The sequence below is a fragment of the Neodiprion pinetum genome, chromosome 3 (genome assembly GCF_021155775.2).
Source record: "Neodiprion pinetum isolate iyNeoPine1 chromosome 3, iyNeoPine1.2, whole genome shotgun sequence".
NCBI classification, from domain to species: Eukaryota; Metazoa; Arthropoda; class Insecta; order Hymenoptera; family Diprionidae; genus Neodiprion; species Neodiprion pinetum.
In genome coordinates this window covers 36,129,720-36,152,397 of record NC_060234.1, presented here as the reverse complement: position 1 = coordinate 36,152,397, position 22,678 = coordinate 36,129,720, and the positions used below count along the sequence as shown (strand labels likewise).

At 39.7% G+C, this 22,678-nt stretch overlaps 1 protein-coding gene and 2 long non-coding RNA genes across 7 annotated transcripts; 1 reads left to right on the top strand and 2 right to left on the bottom strand.

Moving 5' to 3' along the window:
- Nucleotides 1-9,315: 9,315 nt before the first annotated feature.
- Nucleotides 9,316-10,405, bottom strand: LOC138190559 (uncharacterized). Of its 2 annotated transcripts, none has more exons than XR_011176603.1 (3): nt 10,093-10,405; nt 9,430-9,483; nt 9,316-9,346 (listed from the first exon to the last, which is right to left on the bottom strand). It is a non-coding gene; the product is annotated as an uncharacterized lncRNA (long non-coding RNA). The 2 variants fall into 2 exon arrangements; XR_011176604.1 differs by having other exon boundaries at nt 10,097-10,405.
- Nucleotides 10,406-10,777: 372 nt separating this feature from the next.
- On the top strand, nt 10,778-15,094 carry LOC124214517 (uncharacterized). Of its 4 annotated transcripts, none has more exons than XM_046616843.2 (6): nt 10,784-10,931; nt 11,034-11,251; nt 11,348-11,783; nt 11,870-12,192; nt 12,367-12,559; nt 14,224-15,094. In XM_046616843.2, the coding sequence occupies exons 2-6, from the start codon at nt 11,057-11,059 to the stop codon at nt 14,388-14,390; spliced, it is 1,314 nt and encodes a 437-aa protein (XP_046472799.1). In that variant the 5' UTR covers nt 10,784-10,931; nt 11,034-11,056; the 3' UTR covers nt 14,391-15,094. The 4 variants fall into 4 exon arrangements, with proteins under 4 accessions (XP_046472800.1, XP_046472797.1, XP_046472799.1 ...); XM_046616842.2 differs by having other exon boundaries at nt 11,002-11,251; XM_046616841.2 differs by having other exon boundaries at nt 10,781-11,251.
- Nucleotides 12,730-13,668, bottom strand: LOC124214518 (uncharacterized). The gene is made up of 2 exons (XR_006882134.2): nt 13,613-13,668; nt 12,730-13,297 (listed from the first exon to the last, which is right to left on the bottom strand). It is a non-coding gene; the product is annotated as an uncharacterized lncRNA (long non-coding RNA).
- Nucleotides 15,095-22,678: the final 7,584 nt, after the last annotated feature.

Here is a 22,678-nt window from a genome sequence, read left to right as displayed (position 1 = left end):
ACATTTCATCTGAAATATTACAAACTTGTCACGTTTACAATAAATTATTTCAATTCATTTTTCGTGCAAGCACATATTCAGTAGCTATGAATAATCTTATACAATTTATTATATTATTAATTAATTAATTAATTACATTAATCGTTACACAATATTTTTGATGTCTTCCTATACTAAAAATATTCATTACTATTCCAGTTATAACCCGAGGTGGTCGGAGGTGGACGAGGAGGAGGACGAGCTGGCCGAGGAGCAGGACGAGGTCGACGAGGAGGAGGACGAGGTGGACGAGAAGGAGGCGCGGTGGGTCGTGGGAGAGGAGGAAGGGGGGCGGGTGGTGGGGAGGGAGGAGAGGGGGGAAGGGAAGGGCGGGTGGAGGGGAGGGTGGAGAGGGGGGAAGGGAAGGGAAGGGAAGGGACGGGGGGACGGGGCGGGGAGGGCGGGAGGGCGGGAGGGCGGTGGGGGGGGGAGGGAGGGCGACCGGGGCGGGTGGTGTTCTGCTCTATAAACTTTAACGGGTCGCACCGACATCCGTCCTCTACACTCTCCCCCCCTCCCACCATCCCTCCCTCCCTCCCTCCCTCCCGCCCTCCCTCCCTCCCTCCCTCCCGCCCCTCCCACCTTCCCTCCCACCCTCCCCGGCCCCTTCCCTTCCCCTTCCCATCCCTTCCCCTCCCCCCTCTCCTCCCTGCCCCCTCCCCGTCCCCCCCCCCCCCCCCCCCCCCCCCCCCCCCCCCTCCCCCACGACCCACCCCGCCTCCTCCTCGTCCACCTCGTCCTTCTCCTCGTCGGACCTCGTCCTGCTCCTCATCCAGCTCGTCCTCCTCCTCGTTCACCTCCGACCACCTCGGGTTATCCTGGAATAGTGACGAATATTTTTAGTATAGGAAGACATCAAAAATATTGTGTAACGATTAATGTAATTAATTAATTAATTAATAATATAATAAATTGTATAAGATTATTCATAGCTACTGAATATGTGCTTGCACGAAAAATGAATTGAAATAATTTATTGTAAACGTGACAAGTTTGTAATATTTCAGATGAAATGTAATGACAATTGCCATTAAATATTATAAGAAAATTAATTAATCAATTAATAATATAATAAATTGTATAAGATTATTCATAGCTACTGAATATGTGCTTGCACGAAAAATGAATTGAAATAATTTATTGTAAACGTGACAAGTTTGTAATATTTCAGATGAAATGTAATTACAATTGCCATTAAATATTATAAGAATATTAATTAATCAATTAATAATATAATAAATTGTATAAGACTATTCATAGCTACTGAATATCTGCTTGCACGAAAAATGAATTGAAATAATTTATTGTAAACGTGACAAGTTTGTAATATTTCAGATGAAATGTAGTTACAATTGCTATTAAATATTATAAGAATATTAATTAATCAATTAATAATATAATAAATTGTATAAGATTATTCATAGCTACTGAATATCTGCTTGCACGAAAAATGAATTGAAATAATTTATTGTAAACGTGACAAGTTTGTAATATTTCAGATGAAATGTAATTACAATTGCCATTAAATATTATAAGAATATTAATTGATCAATTAATAACATAATAAATTGTATAAGATTATTCATAGCTACTGAATATGTGCTTGCACGAAAAATGAATTGAAATAATTTATTGTAAACGTGACAAGTTTGTAATATTTCAGATGAAATGTAATTACAATTGCCATTAAATATTATAAGAATATTAATTGATCAATTAATAACATAATAAATTGTATAAAATTATTCATAGCCACTGAATATGTGCTTGCACGAAAAATGAATTGAAATAATTTATTGTAAACGTGACAAGTTTGTAATATTTCAGATGAAATGTAATTACAATTGCCATTAAATATTATAAGAATATTAATTAATCAATTAATAATATAATAAATTGTATAAGACTATTCATAGCTACTGAATATGTGCTTGCACGAAAAATGAATTGAAATAATTTATTGTAAACGTGACAAGTTTGTAATATTTCAGATGAAATATAATTACAATTGCCATCAAATATTATAAAAGTGTTTTACTCACCCAGCACAAATCCTCGTCCTCCTCGTCCTTCTCCTCGTCCACCTCCGACCACCTTCAACCACCTCGAACAACCACCGATAACCACCTCAGGTTATACCTTGAATAGTAATAAATATTTTCAGTATAAGAACACATCGAAAATATTGTGTAAGGTTTAATATAATTGAGTAATTGATTAATTAATTAATTAATAATATAATAAATTGTATGAGCTTATTCATAGCTACTGAATATGTGCTTGCGCGAAAAATGAATTGAAACAATTTAATGTAAACATGACCAGTTTGAAATATTTTAGATAAAATATAATTACAATTGCCATGAAATATTATAAAAGTGTTTTACTCACCGAGCACAAATCCTCGTCCCCCTCCTCCTCAATCACCGAGATTACCCGCAACCACCCCTAACCACCCCCAACGACCACCGCCAACCACCTCGAGTTATACCTCGAATACTAATAAATATTTTCAGCGTGAGAACAAATCAAAAATAATGTGTAAGGTTTAATACAATTTTTTTATCGACATATTCTACCAAAAAGATTATGAGAACATTATCAAGTTATAGAAATTTTATTAGCGCACTGACAGCTACTGAATTTGGGCTTGCGCGAAAAACGAATTGAAATAATTTAATGTAAAGATGACAAGTTTGAAAAAGATTAGATGAAATATAATTATAATTGCAATCGAATATTATAAAATTGTTAAACTCAGCGAGCACAAATCCTCGTCCTCCTCCTCCTGAATCACCGAGATTACCCGCAACCACCCCTAACCACCCCCAACGACCACCGCCAACCACCTCGAGTTATACCCCGAATACTAATAAATATTTTCAGCATGAGAACAAATCAAAAATAATGTGTAAGGTTTGATATAATTTTTTTATCGATATAATCTACCAGAAAGATTATGAGAAGATTATAAAGTTATAGAAATTTTATTAGCGTACTGACAGCTACTGAATTTGGGCTTGCGCGAAAAACGAATTGAAATAATTTATTGTAAACACGGAGCGCTTATCCTGGAAGTCGAGTTTCACCGCGTAGCGGTCCCGAAGCGCGGGATCCGGGAGGTTGAGAACCCGGTACTCGAAATACGTAGCGGACCCGAAGCGCGGGATCCGGGAGGTTGAGAACCCGGTACTCGAAATTTGCGGAGCACGACTCTCATCCGTCCGCTCTACTGCGCGGTTGTTTCCAGACTGAGGAATTCGGCTAGCTGATTTTGAATTGGTGACGTCACTTTCTGAACATCCGACATCCAAACTTTGGTTTCGACCTTTAATACTATGTATGATTATGTATGATGTACGATGTATGATATACGATGTATGATGTATGATGTATGATCATATGATATGATGTACAATGATTGTAGGTTTCACATTTCATACAAGAAATACACACTTTATCTCTCCTGCCGATTCCAGACTCAAGGGGCCAGGCCCTTCGATGGTCAGCCGTTGACTGAAGATATATTCTTCGGTGAACGGGTCGGCTAATAATGCTGCCGTTCTGCGACAGTTGGATGACGAAAAATTTCGCTCGTATCTTTCAAATGTGTGTTAAAATACACTCGAAGTGTTAAGAAGCGTCGTTCTTTCTCTCCCTATCACCTTTCTAGGGCTTTAAATCACTACGCAGCGTTAAATACTGTCTCATATACGAAGCATCCATTTCATCTCGTTCAAAATTAGCGCATCCGTGATGTGTTACAGTTACTCTGAATTTTTTTCCATCCGAATACTTTTCGAAAAACAATTCTGCTCCTCCACTCAACGCAGATACTTCACTTGCGACCAGCTAAAACAACGTTTCGATTCTATGCCTATGAAAATTCAAGATCGAGAGAGCAAATGAAAAGTTGTTGGAATAATTATGAATACTAATGTTATGGAATACGTCGAGCGCGCGTCGAATAGAATCCCATTTCGAAATGAATAATTCTTCTCTTTTCATATCTTAACTAATCTGGTAATATAGGTAAATAGGATGGTTGGAGGTGTTCGGAAATGGTAGGAGGTGGTCGGCGCTGGCAGAAGGTGATAGGGGGTGCTCGAAAGTGGCCATTGATGGTCGGAGGTGGCAGGGGGAGGTAGGAGGCGTTCGAAAATGGTAGGACATTTCAAAAGTTAAGGTCGACGATGATCCGGTGCATCATTTTTATCGTTACAGATTTTCTTTTTCCATGAGGCATAGAGTATTCAACAACGATAATGCAGTCCTTAAAATTCATCATTCATCTCTGTCTGGAAAGCTAATTCGCAAGGCGTGGTATTCTATTCTATTTGCATTATTAGAAAAATACCCGTACTCTACATACACTGTTTCTAATCTTTTGCTACATTTGGTTTGATCCCCATGCATCCACAGCACGAATAGTCGGAAATGTTTTTGATTATCCATAATAAAATAAAAGAAGTAACAAAGCTTAAATTTATTGTCAAAGCTCTAATGAATACATCAAACTGCGGTCGAATCAATTCATTTATTATTTGCACATGACCTCTGTATATTTGATAAATTATTCCTAAATACATTGAGACATACGTATTTATAATGAAATATCATGCAATGGGCTGAGTAAACTATAAAATATAATTTCTATCGAATAGCTGCTTTTATGTCAACAGGGCTTTGAGACTCAGTTCCGTTCGTCCTCCTCCTCGTCCATCTCCGACCACCTCCAACAATCGCCAACCGCCTCGAACAACCACCGATAACCACCTCGGGTTGTACCTGGAATAGCAATAAATATTTTCAGTATAAGAACACATCAAAAACATTACGTAAGGATTCGTATAATCACAGGTTTTGTTTTTTGGCTGTAACTTTCGATGCGTTGATCGCAGCGTATTGGAACTGCGCCCATTCGATTTCTCTCGCAAAATTACGTCGGAATAGTGCCACGATTAATTTATTCCAGCACTTTTGAAAATCGCGAAAATTTTGGCCAAAAATGCAAAGGGCCTTACTTTTTTTTCATTTTTCGAGCCGAAAATTTTTGGTCTCAGATTCGATATAAATGACTCTCACCTGACTAATTGGACCCTCAGGAACTCAGAAAACGCTGCGAAAAGAGCGTAGGATCAAGAGGAGAGAAACGGCGAGCGAAAAAGCATCTGCTGAAAAATCTCGAAAATACAGGATCTCGTTTTTTGGCTGTAACTTTCGATGCGTTGATCGCAGCGTATTGGTACTACGCCCAATCGACTTCTGTCGCAAAATTACGTCGGAATAGTGCGTGAAAGAATTTATTCCTGCACTTTTCAAAATCGCGAAAATTTTCACCAAAAATGCAATGTGGTTAGCCCTACCATTGGACAAATAATATAAAGACAGTTGCCCTTATGGGCTTAGATGTGACAACCGAAAACTGCTTCGTGAGATTTTCCAACGGTAGAGTTGAGAACTTACCGTAGAACATCAGAGAGTTTCCGATTTCGACACGATGCTGGCTGCATTCACCTTCTGAGCAACACAGTCTTCGCAATGGTCAGCCCAAATCAGTACTTGGCCTGAGTGTACTTACCGACTTGTCGGCGATACAAGAAATTAATAATTCGAATAAATATCTCTCAAAGTTCGTAGCAAAACAGTGATCCAATTAAAGTATAGGTACCCGAGAGAAGAATGTATACATAGATCATGAATAAAAATAGATCAGATGTAATGATCATGCAGAGACCAAAAAGTATAAATGTATATGCGGTGCATGTACGACATTGATATATATGATTCATTTATGATTAATACGTGATGCAAACTATAAATTTTATAATTTTCTAGGAAACATAGTAGATTATCTACCATAATCGGCTATAACATGACAATAAAAGAATTGTTCGTTTCGAAATGGGATTCAATTTGACACGCAGTCTATATATCCCATAACAATAATATTCAGAATTAGGAGTAGGAATAGGAGTGGGATCAGGAGTAGGAGCAGGAATATAAGTAGGGTCAAGAGTAGGTTCAAGAGTGAGAGTAGGAATAGGAGTAGGGTCAGGAGTAGGAGTAAGAGTATAGGAGGAGGGCAGGGTAGGGTAGCGTAGGGTAGGGGATAGGGTAAGCCAGGGTAGGGTACGGCATAGGCTAGGGTAGGGTAGGGTAGGGTCCTCCTATTCCTACTCCTTCTCCTACTCCTACTTCTACTCCTACTTGCAGAAACCTTCAGCGCAGAAACTACAGAGCGCTTTTCCTGGAAGTCGAGTTTCACCAGGTAGCGTACCTGCTCCGCAGAAACTACGGAGCGCTTGTCCAGGAAGTCGAGTTTCTGCAGTTAGTGGACCTTCAGCGCAGAAACTACAGAGCGCTTTTTCCGTATGTCAAAATCTACCAGGTGGAGGACCTGGACAGCCAGAACTAAGGAAAATTACACCTGAAGGTCAAAAGTCACCAGGTCAAGGACCTAGAGCGCAGGAACCACGGAGCGCTTGTCGTGGAAGTCGAGTTTCTGCAGGTAGTGGACCTAGAGCGCCGAAACTACGGAGCGCTTGTCCCGGAACTCGAGTTCTTGCAGGTAGTGGCTCTTGAGCGCAGAAACTACAGAGCGCTTTTTCCGGATGTCAAAATCCACCAGATGGAGGACCTGGACAGCTAGAACTACGGAAAATTAGTCTGAAGGTCAAAAGTCACTAGGCGGCGTACCTGCTCTGTAGGAATCACGGAGCGCTTGTCCTGGAAATCGAATTGCACCAGGAAGCGAAACCGGAGCGCAGAATCCAGGAGGTAAAGAACCCGGTACTCGAAATCTGCGGAGTGGGATTCTCATCCGTCTTCTCAGCTGCGCGGTTGTTTCCGGACTGAGGAATTCGGCTCACTGATTTTCGTCTACATAGATCGGTGACGTGAAGAGAAGAAAAATTTTGGGTGACGTCACTTTCTGAACATTCGAACATCCAACCTTTGGTTTCAAACTTCAGTACTATGTGTGATGTATGGTGTGCGATGTATTCTGTGTGATGTATGATGATATGATATGACGTATAATGATCTTAGTTTTTACATTTCAGACAATAAATACGCACCTTATCTCTCCTCCCGAATCCAGACTCAAGCGGCTAGGCCCTTCGGTGGTCAGCCGTTGACTAGAGATATATTCTTCAGTCAACGGGTCAGCTTATAACGCTGCCGTTCTGGAATAGTTGGATGATAAAAATTCTTTCTCGTACCTTTCAAATGTGTGTTAAAATATACTCGAAGTTTTAAGAAGTTTTGTTCTTTGTCTCCCTATCATAAAAAACAAATCGCCGACAATCACCTTCATATTATAGTATAATATAGTCTTTATATTCTTCAGTCAACGGGAAAGGACAGATACCGGGACAATCTCTTGAAACTATACATATAATGCGCATGCGCGAGTTTTATCGGCTGCTCGGGCAGGTTAGCCACTCCGAGTTTCAGCTGTCAAACTCTGTTTCTGGCGGCGTTGTAGTTCATACGAATTTTTGAGGTTAGAATCTCAAACAGTCGAGGTAGTGACTCGGAAAGTTGATGCTAATGCTCTTTGAAAATTGGCTTTATTCGACTAAAATGAGAAATCTGTTTAAATGTTGGGTGCTTGGAAGAAACGCAGCAGGTAGGTGCGAACACTTTATTTAATCATTTTTATTATTTCGTACATTAGAAATAACAATGGAATTTTTATCTATCAACAGGTGATACGGCTAAAATAATTACATCTCTGATATTCACTGTTATCTGCCCATTCAATTTGTCAGACGTACAAAGATCATCGCCACTTTCAAGCAACTAAGCAACTTTCTCACTCTTTTGTGATTTCAGGCGGTAATATTGAATTTTATTACTTTCGAAAATGAGACATTAAACCGAGCATTCAAGAAATTTAAATATCTCACTATCTGTAACGGAACTGTGAATCTTTTTTTTCTTGAAAATAGTTCAACAAAATTTACGAATAGTCGATAGTCAATGTATTTTTTCCGATTAACAAATTATTGCTACTACTATTTAAAATTTCCGAATGATTATCAGAATTTATTTCGCAAATTTTCAATGATGTTCGATTAAATAAATGAAGGGAACCTAATACTCAAATTGAAAATTCAAGTGATATTAGATTTATTAAAATGATTTCTGTATTTCATGTTAGTGCGGTTCGAAACAAAGAAAATCTAATCGAAAGCGTAGAACTCAGGAACGTAAATCACATCCTGTGACACAAATTGAAAATCAGGTTTCTCAAAATGCGCCTCGATGTCACAATTAGCTTCAAGGACAATCATGTTTTAGAGTAATGTCAATTTTAAAGTAATGTAAAGATTGTGTCCCTTGTTCCATCAAAATAAATGAATATCTAATTTTTAACGAAGTTTATGAAGATTTTTTTCCAAATAATGTAATCCGATACAATATCTTGTTCATAGTCCTCCGAACATCACCTTCTAACAAGGATATTTGGAAAGAGTCCCTTTGTTGCAGAAACCATTATAAAATTCTTGGTTTTCAATTCGTGCTATTGAATAACTCTGTGTTTCAGGATCCATTTTCAATCTCAAAATGGGATTTTTTTTGCTCCAGATAATGCTAACATGAAATGCAGAAATAATTGCGGTACATGGAGATTCACAAGCTTTCAGTCTTAGCGTAGGACCCTATAAAGAGTGTAAAATTGAATTTGGTTTCAAGTTATCGTGCAACTAGCTAGCCAGATGACACCGTCAACTAAGATTAAATTTAAAGACATTTTTAACTGAACTTATTCAACAGTTCTAGATTTAGATTGATTCAGTTTGCCTAGCAAAATTCAACCCTACAATCTAATTGAGGACTTGAAAAACTATTTATCTGAATTCAATGCCAAAGAGAGTAAAAGTAAGCTTCAAAATAAGATACCAAATCAAATGGTATAAAGTTTGAAAAACAATGCTGGTCAATAATAATGCTTAAATTACAATGGTGCACAGAATGATTCCTCGGTAGAATGAATTGGCAGCAACGGTTAAGTAACAAACTTATCGCTATTGGCTCGATCAAAGTAAAATGATGGGATATTCAGCCATTATGATCTGTAGTATATCCCGCTCTTCAATTTTGCCTCAACTGATGTTAAGAAGGTGGCGATGGCCTGATAAAATTCACTCTGGCACCTGATGTCTGACGAAACAACCAGGTTCGATGGTTCTAATGATTGCACCGCTCGAGAAACCAGGATCCTTGCCACCTAAACGTTTTGACCATCAGGTAAGGCATAATTTTCCTCGTGTTAATTAAAGTTTAAACTTCGAGCCTGCTGAAAAAAAAACGAATTTTATCATTGAATCCATGTTAAAATATTGTCATTGTCAAAGATCACGTAATTGGAAATTTACTTACATGCTTCCATGCCTGACAAATTTAGTCCCGCTTTGACAATGAATTATTTCGTACCTGAAAATATTATAAGCTATTATTATCAAACAGGATCTTTCGGTATTTTTGAAGGCAAAAAAAAGGCAGCACTTTTTGAAAGGCAACCAATGGCCAGACGAGGGGTGATCAGAAGAGTGGAGATTGGTCTCCCAGTGTTATCGGACGATTGTCTTGTAAGTTATTGTTTTGTTTCCTAATTTTTCATTAATAGCATGATTTACACTGTAATATTAACTGTTGTTCTTTTTCTCTTTTTATTCTTGGATATCTGGTGAACCCTCTTTGTTAACGGAACACTGATTGTTGTACAATGGAGCTGCAAAAACTTTGTCAACTAATCAATGATGTCGGCGAGGGTTTTTGTGAGTATTGTGTCGGGTACGTTTTCTGTTAATTGCTACTCTTTGTCCTCCTAAGCTTCGTGTTTAAGATGAATAATTTCTTTATTCCTTGTTACTCATTTCTTTTATTAATTTCATGTTCATCGGCACTAATTACTGACTTCTGGAGCACTGCACCGTAACGAATCTACTCTGGAAATACCTTCTACTGGGTCTCAACCATTCATTTATTTTTAATTTTATGTAAATAAAGAATCTGTTCACAATAAACATTGTTTTTACTTACCTACCTCTGTTTGTCCAGACTCCCACTTGTTAATGACATTTCACGTTGAATTTCAGATTTCTTCTTTCAATAAATAACACCCAATTTCTGTATCATTTGATATTTGCTTTTTCGTTAAGTTCTTTATTGCGTCGGTTGAATATCTTCCGAAATCAACCACGGTATTGCTGAACGATACTATTCTTCTTAGACAATTCACGCTACGTAAAAATAAACAGCAGCATAACCTCAATCCACGGCTTTACGCGCGAGAGAATTACAGCTTTTGTTTCATTTTGGGTACGTTGGCGCCTTGCTCAGCAGATGAAAACATCACCGTGGCGCGATTTCACCGACCAATGAGATTAAATTACTTGGCGCATGCGCGTTATATGTATAGTTTCAAGAGATTGTCCCGGTAGAAGCGAATAGAAACTTATAGATTCTCACTAGAAACACGTACACTCATTTCGGAAATTTCAAGAAATATGATTCACAAGTAAGATAATAAATTTCGTTAAATTCTTTTCCGTTTATTGAGAACGATTCTCGGGTGGTGAAATCTATCCTAATTCAAATTGAATCAAGCGTATATCAGAGCCAAGCGCAAACAGCGGTAATCAGAATTTATCTGACTTGCGTAGTCGGTTTCAATGCTGTGTTCTCAAATTATTAAACTACCGGCCAATATCTAATGGCTAATCGTCTTTTTTCTTCTGAAGTTAGGTACAAGTGGGAAATTTTGTACTTCATAAACGTGAAACAGCTAAACGCGTAAATTTTCCATTGTTCAACTGTCAAACTGGACTGTCAACAAGCAATAACGTGTAAGCTACCGATAAACAGCGACGAAATTAATGGTAAAGTACCCTCATATCCATAGTTGGTTGAACGATTTCTAAAACGTCGTGAACGCACGTGAATTCACAGCAATTCAATGTAGTAGACGTGGTTGAACACAGATTCTACACAATATAACCTCGACATGATCTGCAAAAATTTTCTCCACGACGTGACCGGGCATGTGGCCGAAATCACGTCACCTAACAAAGCGATAATCCACTTCACGTTGGACGGTGTATTGCAAACTGCATTTCTCAAAATTCAGCGATTCTACAAAGACGGAAAATGCCTGCCTGATAATGAAAATCTCAACAAATATATTAAAATCAGCAACAAGGTGAGTCCAAATTTACCGCATTACAGGATGAAATTTGATTGCAATAGACCTTCACGGCTTCTTTCACATGATTGAAATCATCTGTCATTCTTCTAGGTGAAGTTTTCTTGTCACATTATCGACAATGCAGAGCCTGGGCAGTGCAAATGGTTCATAACGAACTGCTGGCGGCATATTGAAAGCGAGCAGCATACTGCGACTTTGTCAACCGGCATAATGAACGTTGCAGGAACAGTGATGGACCTGAAGCAACGTCACGGGATGTTAGTAATGACTGACCTGCTGGAGAATGAATTTAGGGTTCATTTTCTTGCCAGCAAAGTGTATATCTATGGGAAAAGGTTGTCAGCATCGAAGCCGTTGTCCAGCCATCTCCAGATCGAGGACAAAGTTTATTTTGACGCAATACCGTGCTTTCCGGAAGAAAATAATCAAAAGTGTAATTGGTTCGCGACTTGCGTTCACAAAGGGAAAAAGCCAGAGGATCTGTACAAGGATCCAAATAGAATTGAGACCACTGAGACTGACAAGGGTACGGCACTGGACCAGTTATTTAAATTCTATTTAAAGCAATGACATGTACGCAACAAACAGGATTCTGAATGGATTTTTTTGTAGATGGACTTAACAGGAGTGTCAATAATTTCGTTTTGAATAACGAAGTGTCTTCTAGTCACTGTCAGCAACAAGAACTTGTACCACCTGAGTATGCTTCAACCATCAACACATGTGAAACTGTCAAACAGACGCACAGTGCCAACGCAGATAATTCATTCAACAATTCATTCAACAATTCATTCAACAATTCATTCAACAATTCATTCAACAATTCATTCAACAATTCTGGTCTTGGGGAAATGGAATCATCCAAAGAAGATGCCAATCCAAGAGCTGAACATGACCCAAAACTTAATGCCAAGATGTTGCATGATATTAAGCTGGTTAGTAATGCATTTGGAAATTCATCTCATGGTGAAATACATTATTACATTTAATGGTCGATATTCATACCTACTTTTTTAGACTTTTAAAAATGTATTACTGTCGCGTTTAATGATTCATGCAAATGGGTTATTTATTGAAAATATGGTAGTGACTTATATCTTGTATTTCAGTTAACGAACAATCCCAAAGCAGTGTTTGCTAAAAGTAACGGTATCATCATGGGTATAATAAATGAAGAATACGGCGTGATATTGGGGGAATTTCAACGAAACATCTTTGAGAGTATCCTGTTTCATCGTAGCAATGCATTCCTATTCAAAATGAATCTGGCCCACTCTAAACTTTCAGAAATCTTCATTGAAGGCAAGTCTTTATCTGCTATGTCGCCAAATTTTGTTACTCGATTTTTAAATCCAGCGATAATTGTCTCGATTCATTTGGTTTGACACTTATTGCTTGAGGTATGTTGACTTGTTATCGACCAATCATTATAAACGACAACCGATATGTTGGCTCGTTACTTACATTGCTGGTTGAAGGTAAATAGGACTTAGTCGTGTCCTGTTTTTATTGCGCGCTTAATTTTCTCATTGACAATACTGTATTTGTGCAATTCTAGAGAGAAAAAAGAACTTTGTTCGATAACAAAGTTAAACTTATTCCAATTCGAAGTTACACATTCGGAATTAAAGAACAACCCTGTGCCCGCTCAATTCTGTTTCACTGGTAATATTTTCTTCAATCGGAAATCTGGCAATGACAGCATTATCCATATTTCAACTAGTGTATAGTACCATGCAAGTGATTATTTTGGCAGTTTTAAAAATAAATCTAGTATTTTTGGGATCTAGACTGCACAGAATTTTCTCCTTTCGGGGTTCATCCCATACATGTATCTCATTGTACGGCATTGAAAACTGTCCACCTCATGAATTGCCTGGTCTTTAAATCTGTCACAGAATCACATTCTTTGACACTCCCAGGTACCGCAAAACCTCTGTGATGTTTGATCTGTAGCCTGTCGCATCATGTGAAAATTTTGCTATTTCTTGGGGCCTGTGTATATTACTACATATCAATCTTGGAAGTCTTTCTTTGCATCTGAAACAAAAAAGAAATGTATGTTACCATAATACGAGGTTATGAAAATGGCGAATGCAGTAATTGTCATCATTTCAGTTGCGTTTACGCCAAGGTATTACTTTTAGACTGGCCAAACCGTAATACGAGTTAACACTGTTCAATTTAAAATGTACTATGAAATCTGGACTTGTTTTTGTATCAAATTCAGTGAAGTGAGTTTTGACATTTCAGAATAGAAGTTATAAGTGATATGCGGCTTTTATCTGGTAACGATAAAATATAATGGTGCACAGTTTCGTTTTTTCGCAATTTATGGGTATAACGTGATAATACCAAAGTTTGTGAAACTATCACTTTCGTTTGTTTTCTTCCAATCGCAACGTTAAGACATGAATAATTCTTATATCTGCCATCTTACGGCTGAAAGTGAAACTAGTTTAATTTCTATCTTACCATCAGTCCATAGTGAAAATTGTCGATTCATGCCATTAATCCATGGTAGATGTGATTGAACCGAAATGGGCACAAAATTCGAATTGTTTACGAAAGATTCGTGAAAGGCTGGAGAATCATTCTGCAAGAATTTTCGAATGCCGTATAGTGTAATGGTCAGTTAGTAACGACGATCAAGATTAACGTGACAGTTTGTTGATAAATCGAACTCGTCTACACGCACGGCGGTTTAAAACATTCACCGGGACTAAGTGATCCGTTAATAATGTGTATATTCCAAGTTTAATATAAATGATTTTAGGCCACGGATGGAACAGTCCAAATCAATCTAGCCCTGGGTACACCGATAATTCCTGCTCGTAATATAATCGTTCATTTAAAAATTTACCTTTCGCTGTACACATCTCGCTGTAAATGTAGGAGAATTAATCCTGGACGTACGTTCAAGAGTGAAATAAAAATAATTCTTTTCCTATACTTTCTCGCCGTAGGTGATCGAGTAAGATTCATCGCTGTCAATGCGCCTAAGCAATTCGTTTGCGAGTGGATCGCCACGCAGGTATCCGTTGCAAACTTTGCAGAGGAAGGAGACGAGCAAGGAGAGGATCACGAAGTGCAGATAGTAGAAGAATCCCCCAATGTACAAATTTTAGAATAAAACAAAACAAGTCAAAATTGTAGACCATTAATTACTCGATAGTCAGACGAGAAGCAACTTTTCCGGTAATTTCTCATCGGTAAAACGCGTCTTCTAGTCAGCACAGTTCTATTTTTGTACACGGACGCCGTATCTACCCTTCATGGCGTAGGGAGATACACGATCTGTTTCTTTCCCTCCCATCCAATCAATGCTTCTTATACTTTCTTTCGATTAGATTCGTTTCTCCGACGAGTAGGATGCGTTCTTTTGCATCGTGTATAATACATAATAGGTATTCATACCTGTTTGCATTTATCCTCACGCAGAGGTAAGAATATCACTGTGCTCGTTTCTTCAACGCGTTGTCTGCATTGCAGCAAGCGACTCTTGTGGGCGATACGGATAAGAAACGTATGTACGCAGTCCAGGTGTCGTAGTATTTTTTACGTAACTGACTTTCGCGTCTTTGATGCGTTTATACGTGGTCGTTTATTTTTGTTCCTTTTTTGTTCGCGCAATACAAAATACGTTTAATCATTTTTTTCTACGCTTCAACGTACAACAGTAAATCAAATTAGGATGTATCAATTGCGCCTGAATGCCTATAGATTCACACCGGTATTATAGATTTTTAGTATTTTTATACCATCTGTGATACATATAACTGTTATAAGTGAGGTAAATTTTTACCTTGTTATGCAAAATAAATATTTTGAACTCTGCCCATATCATCCTTTCATTCTGATACTCCAAGAGATCTACGTATAAGTGTATCTACTTAGTTGGAATAATGAATGACGTAATAATAGTTGATGATTCATATTCAACGGTAATTTTTACTATGTCTGTGATCATTGTTATTCCAGCAACAGGAACCGCGTTTTTTGGCGAAGCCAACATTGCGGTGAAAACAGTCGATGCCAACAGTGACGGCAGCTGTATATTTCTCCAGTTTAAAGAGCGTTAAAGCCAGGCAAGCGAGTGTGAAAGATTGAAGGAGGAAAAAAATTGGAGTTTGAACTTGATTGGATTAGCGAATAAACTTGTATCGACGTTGTATGTAAAATCAGCAACGCACGAGTCTCGATTACAATGTAGACAAGATTATATCCTCGCAATTTTGTTCGCCGTTAAATTAATTACATCCGCGATAGTTGCGTAACAACGTATATAGATACGTTTATACCTGACCGGCTCGTTTCGTACGTCAAACCAGTCAACACCTCGCTTCATTATTAATTAATCGAAAGTTGTATATCCTGTGCATTGTCTCATGGAACGAGAGGCGCGACTTCCCGCCAGAGTCAACGTTTCGTCAACTCTGCGGGAGGAACGTATAAACTCGGTTCTTGTTCTTTCTCTTTTCATTTTTTTCGTTTCGTTCAGTTTCTGTTTCTGTTTCTTTTTCTCGTCTTCCTCGACGCCCTCGGACGACAAGGTCTCCGATGACACAGCTTCACCGCGTCTGTTAAATCGAGAAATTCAAATACCGCGTCAACGCGTTTATTGGTTCGTTATTATTATTATTCGGATTATTCCATTCCACCTGCTACTGCTGCACCTTGTACTTTTTTTGGGTCATTTCGAACACGTTATAATTATTTTTACCGTTTCTGGATATTTATGTATATTTTTATCTCTCAGTTTTATTTTCAGACCGACAAGTTTTTCATGCTCCACACATCCGTAATCCCGGCGATGTGCACGGTGTGCAAACTCGATATTTGCAATAAGAATTTCTGTTTTACTTGTAACGTACAATATATAGTTATACGGTACGTATTATACCAAGTCAGTAGTTCGCGGTATCTTTAATTCATTTTTGTTCATATTCAAGTCACTCATCATGTATTACCGTGACGCGAATTTTACGCAAGTTTATTTGTCGTTTCTTTTTTCCCCACTTTTCTTTACCCTCGACCGCGGCGCTACGTTTTTTTCTTTCTTTTTTTTTTTTTTTTTTTCAACGCTGCGCACCTGAGATTTCTCATTTCACCATAATTCTGTGGTAAGCGGTGCTTATTTCACGCTGTGAATCGGTGAATTTTATTTATTATGGAACACAAGCAACGATCGTTTGTATAAATAAAGTCAGTTTTAAATCAATACGAACAGTTAACGCCGCGGGTGAAATTTCTAATTTCAAATCGTTCGATCTGCAGCACGAGCCGTATGCCCTTTCGTAATGACTCTAATTTTGCAATTTTATCCCTAATGCTCATGCGCGGCTATGGAATTTGAATAATTTTCAAATAAAATGCATCACCTCCGGCAATTATTCGATTACGTCATTTAACCGAGATGGCATTCGTTTTTAGGGATCTACAGGCTGAATATGACGTAAGTCATGATCGCTAGCGCATGCGACGTGCCATCTACCATATGCTGCAAAGATTTTTACCATATTTATTCATTGCGGTTGCTGCCCACGGAGAGAGAAAAAGAAATATTTTACATTACCGACGGCGACGCGCGATAATTGTAAATTAAATATATCACAGAGAAATTTCCCTCGGTGAAAGTCGATTTTACAACGTAAAATAGGTGAAAATTTGTCATTGTTTAAAACCCATTGTTTTCAACAAGCGAAACGTAAGTCCGCGCGCTAGACGTTCAACAGGTAATAATTCTGGATCTGTGTGCGTGCGTATTAAGAAATGCTAGACCCTCACCTGTCGCGCGGGCTGTCACTGCGGAACAAGTCGAATTGCTCTTAGGCCAAACTTTCAGGGACAGAATAATTATAAGATCATTACCCCAACCCGAAATTACGAACGCGTCGACGAAACCTTCATGCCGTAATCGTAAAGCAGTGACGATCTCGCGCAAGTATTACCGAGACACACTGTATAACATTTCTACAATAAAGTAGTTAATCTTTTCCTTATTTTTGTCACATTATACACCTCATACATGCTTGCCGGATGTCTGACGGGGGCAAAGGAGCGATTAAACCGATGGAGAAAAAAGCGAGAACGGTTCGTCGATGAGTAATTTGAATTACGCTTGTTTGTTTATTTGTTTGTTCTTCTCTTTTTCCTCCATCGCCAGTGAAGATGACACGGGGCGTTTATTACACGTGTACTTTGTAACCGGCTGTAAGTGTTTTTATTTCTTATTACGATAATGTTGCACCTCGTCATAGATTTCATTATCTGCATAAACAAGTATCAAGCGTTTGTAATTATTCCTTGTGTTTGTGTGTTTAGCTGTATCTTCGAGCGGGCATTTAAGACTGACGGCTGAAAACAAGACCGATACCATCGGTCCTGCCTCGATACGTTAATTCAAACTGCTGTTCCACCAGTTTAGTGGTCCACCGATACGCTCTCCTAGCTTTGACAGCACGTGTCCCGCTCAATTATCGCGATCGCGACGAAGGCAATCCGCGGATTGATAGTATTTTTTTACAATCACATTCTTCCTACTTTGAATGATTTTCGAACGCAACTGCAGCAACCTCGAGTCGAGTGCATCGAGCGCATCGTAGGAGGACCCGAATCCAGGATACCTAATTCGGCAGATCGAATGATATAAAAACGAGGGATTGAGTAACCGCGACGCGGAGGCGACGCGGACTCTTTCTTTTCGAATACTTGGATCGTCTCGCGGAGGCATAACAAAAAGACACTGTTCGAACGGAAACACTGCAGAGCTACATCGAGAGAGCGCGAGAGAGCGCGAGAGAGAGTGAGAGAGGGAGAGGGCGACCTGCAGGGGGCTGGATATTTTTAAAACTTGCTGTATTCGTCCCTCCAGCCGAGGCACAGAGCAAACTGCACATCATCTCCCGAGGGGCTGGACCAGAAACGACAGACGGTACCCTGCATCGGTCCTCCGTGCCTGGCGCGAACTCAATAATATAGAAATAAAGCCGTAAAACGTGGTAAATGACCGAAAATTATAACTGGCTGTACTGCCTGAAGGAAAGTCGAACTGCGACTGCTTGAGGGGGATTCTGGGGGACAATTTACCCCCCTTGTGGCTGTATTCCTCCCAATGCAATGACCGTGATATATATGTATATACAAGTGTATTCTTGAGGATTCCGGTCAATGGTTTCATCGATCGAAGCACGGTGTATCTATCAGAAGTCGTGGTAGAAGAATTTTTCTTCTTTAAACTGCACTTGATTTTGGACTGAATAGCTGAATAATAGGAACAAAAATGCGAAGAAATGGAGCTGTAGTTTCGATTGTCAATTGAGTTTTAATTCAAAATACAGTTATGGTAGGTGTAGTGATTTTACATAATATTTAATATAGAGTTTTCGTAAATATTTTCCGTAATATCGAACACAACGCGTCTGAAAAATATGATTATTTTAAAAATTCGAACAAAATTCTCGACTTCGTGCCGATACCTATCTAATCTATGATATATTTTGACCTCTTTCGATATAAAGATTCGCAACAGTTTCAAATCAATAGTTTTGCGATATATAGAGTTGATGAATGTAACGGTGAATCAGATTTGCAGAACAATGTGATCAAAGTAGCGTGAAATATGGAAATGGATGAAATTCTCTATAGATCTGTAACTGCGATTGAAAAATCTTGAAACTACTCGATACTAGAATCGTCATTTAAGAATAAACTACGGTCCATTTTCAGTATAATTTTGATACAACCTCTTACGGGGGTAAACCATACCGCCCTCGACAATGCCTCGAGTTGGCGTAAAGCGAATCTTCGATCAACAAAGGGATCCAACCATCTAGCAGGCCAGCTGGTCTATTCGCGAGGATGTTGGACCAGGTTTGCGGAGAACACCTGGAGGCAGGAACTGGACGTGCGTCGCGGTCGGCTTCCGCAGGTATAATATAAGGCGATGCATTTCTGGGCAAATACGTATATCCCGATACGTATAACCAGGTGCATAAACTCGGCCCGCCGCGTTCAGGGAGAGTTCAGCGATATTCCAAATAGGGTGTTTTAAAAATCGGCCAGATGTGCGCACGTACATACCTATATTATACATGTACAAACAGGCGTTGTTGCGCAGCAGTCAGATGCAGTCTGTGGGTGGAGAACCGCTCTGATCCCTAGCAGCGCGAGCTCTGCACACAAGCGTGGTAATATCAACGATCAACGCATTTGTCGGACAACGGTGCAGCCGGACTTGTAAGGGCATAGGTGTTTTTAGCCGCGTTTTTATCGGCCAGCAGCAGAGTGGACGGCGGTGCGTTGCAGTTGGACAATCCGCGGTGTTCACCGAGTTTCTCGCCTCATACTCCGTCATTTATGGATTTGTGGGTAGAAGGTACGCCATACGCGTGTAATAATTGGCCAAATACCGCGTTATGCGTAAACCGAGCATCATGCCTGCTGTATCTAAATTCTTTGGAATGGCTGTTCGAACGTAACGCCCCATTTATGGATCTGACGTCCTCGGCCAAGGCCGCGCGTGACAAGGATCAGTGACTCTTTTCGGGATCGGAGTTGACGGCTGCAGGGCTTGCGGAAGATCCTCTTCCCATGGGCCAGGTATACCAATCGCGACGAAACTGAGGCTGGCAGCCAGATTTAGCTGTCAAGCCTGTTAAACTTTTTGGAAACAGAAAGGGCGCAGTTCCGTGGTGAGACTCGCGAGGTAACATTCGCGGAAAAAGGTGGAAAGATAAAAAGAGAATTGAGAGAAAAGAAGTAAAGGAGAAAAAGAGAAAAAGAGCCGCCAGACGGACGTCCGTACGCGTGTAGGTACATGGAACGTATCGCGCCCCGCCTGCCTCGCACACCTCGAACGATAGTGTTGAATTTACCTTGACGGTCGTGTTCGCATGGTCCTTAGGACTCCCATAGATGGAACGATTTTTATTCGAATTATTCCGGGCCGGAGGCCACGCGGCTACGGCGAGATGAGAGGCGCCAGGCAAGGATACGCTGGACTTCCTATTGCTGCAATAATCCCTACATGGCTCTAGAGGTTTGCGCCTTCTGCGTCGAGCAGGCTCGCTTCAAGGTTACTTCCTAAATATCCGCGAGCGGATCTTGCCGTCTTTGAAGACCGGTGAACTTCTGGGGTATGTACGCAGGTACCTACCTACTTTCAATCTGATTTACATATTTATTACTGGCTCGAAGACGCCCGCGGGCAAAGAGCATGCTTCCCGACTAGATGAGTTCATCCGTCTAGGATCTACAATCCGCATCGGTTAAGTTTCACAGCGCGCAGCGTGTTTTTGCGCCTGAAAATGGGCCCGCGTGAAAACCGCAAGAGCATCCGTCCATTTTTGCGTAGGCATCTTCCGATCTTCGGTACGAAGCCTGAAAAAGGGAAGCTGTTGGTTGTACAACGTACATATCTGTGCATGCTTCGTGTAGACGAGTGACAAAGTCTTGTGTATATTAGCCGGAGAGTTGAACAACTATTGTGCGCCATAGCGGGTAAATCAAGGTGACTTATTCTCGGTTATTACTGTAATCATATTTTATGTCGAAAATTAGTCACCGGTTTACAGGGACGCTTTAATGGTGTTAAGTACATTGACCACGTGGCCGAGAGATTAATTGGAATCCTTGCGAATTGACAATCTTTATATGGGAGAAGTGCGGAGAAGCTGTACAGAAATTTATACAGAAAATAGGCGCGGGACTCTTCGAGCTGTTGTTTCGCAATTTATCAAACACGGGTGAAACGAATATTTGCCAATAGCTGTTTTCTCAAAACTCTTATACTTCGAGTCGTAGGCGAAGATTCCTTTTTTGGTTCGAAGACTGTAACAAATTCGCCGGTCGTACCAAATTGGAAACGCTTCGCTGTCGAAAGACAATGATTTCTGCATCATTATCGAATCGTCGTCAGTTCGAGTCGATATAGTTGATTGACGCGCTGATCGGAGTTTCAAAGATCCCGAATTCGCGAATTTCCATTCGATTCCATTCTACGCTCTGCTTCATCTGGTTCTACGCAATTCCTCGGAGCTGACCTTTTCATCCGGTTTAGTTTCCATCAATATTCTCCGTAGAGTCGGTTTCACCGAGTCAATTCAAGGCGATAACGTACACAGATTTGCGTCGCCTTGGACACCACGTGTTGCCACCGATCATTGTGGTCGACTCGCTTACTCACGCACTCGGAGGGTCAAATTGTTTGCAAGCGAGTTTTGCGTTTTACGCTACACGTGTTTTACTACTTCCGACGTATAATTATCCTTTCGCACTATTATGCTATATTTTCCGTTCTCTCCTTCGAATATTCTCGCGGTTCTCGCCTCGGTTTTTGCAGCAAGAAATCAACTGTATCTCAACGCGTGTACCGTGTGTGAACTTTTCGGCGAGAAAAAAGCTCCGCGAAAGGTGCTAATTTACTGCACGATCTACGAGAGCATGCTTTCGTACAAATAACTGTTTGCCGGTGTGTACGGAATATAACGTAAAATTATTATTGCCTTTAAGAGTGTTGAATCTCGGTGACAAGATTTGCTCATTTATTTATGTAGTTGTGCGAAAAGGTTGAAACTTGAGGCGAAAACAATGATGTGAATTTTCCTTTAGGAAAAGCTAACGGAACGACTTGGCGAGAAATTTGTTACGTTCGAAATTCTAAAAATCACATGAGTAATCTTAACTGCACGAGATTGCGGCAATTTCGTCATACTGCAAGTTATGCGATTTATACTTGGCGGGAAATATCAGAAGGTCAATTAATTACCACGAAATATTTGTCACGATTCATTCTCGTTATGGTATAATAATGTCGACCGCTTCCATTGCGATCCTATTAAGAAAACAAGACTCTGTCTCGGTAATAAGAACGTCTTCGGAAGGTCAATTATTGAAAAACTCTGACGATATATGTCTTCGTAGAATTGTTTATAATGTGCAATTCTGTTACTTGCCAAGGCAGAAACTCGAAATTTCTTTCCACGCCTTAATTTTGGCACGCACGAAAGTGCGATTTTGCTTTAAACGCGATCAAAATGACTACCCACGATCTTTAATGAAACAAGAGTTCATCGTTTCATTACCTATGATTCACCGAAATAAAATTTGCATGAAATAATCTATTGAGATAAGTAGAACATGAGTGAGTTGTGAAATAAAATTCCACTTCACCTATGAGGATCGATTATACATGGAGTTAATGAATCGAGTGTTATTGATTATCGCAGCATCAATTAGTAGCTAAATTTGGCGGCCGATCAAAGTATGGATATCCATATGCACGCCGATTATCTACGAGCAAGGAGCGAGTAATTATTTGAAATCTGTCCGACGTTGTAGAATAGAAAGAAGAAGACGAAGAGGAAGAAAAAAAAAATCAATCACACAGCGAACAGCGCCGTAAAAGTTGTCGGACATCGT

What these genes read in the sequence shown, in the direction of transcription:
- LOC124214517 (XM_046616841.2), top strand. Translation starts at nt 11,057, where the DNA reads ATGATCTGCAAAAATTTTCTCCACGACGTGACCGGGCATGTGGCCGAA. An exon ending in GACCACTGAGACTGACAAGG is followed by an intron (nt 11,784 to 11,869) that starts GTACGGCACTGG and finishes ATTTTTTTGTAG; the next exon opens with ATGGACTTAACAGGAGTGTC. An exon ending in TGTTGCATGATATTAAGCTG is followed by an intron (nt 12,193 to 12,366) that starts GTTAGTAATGCA and finishes CTTGTATTTCAG; the next exon opens with TTAACGAACAATCCCAAAGC.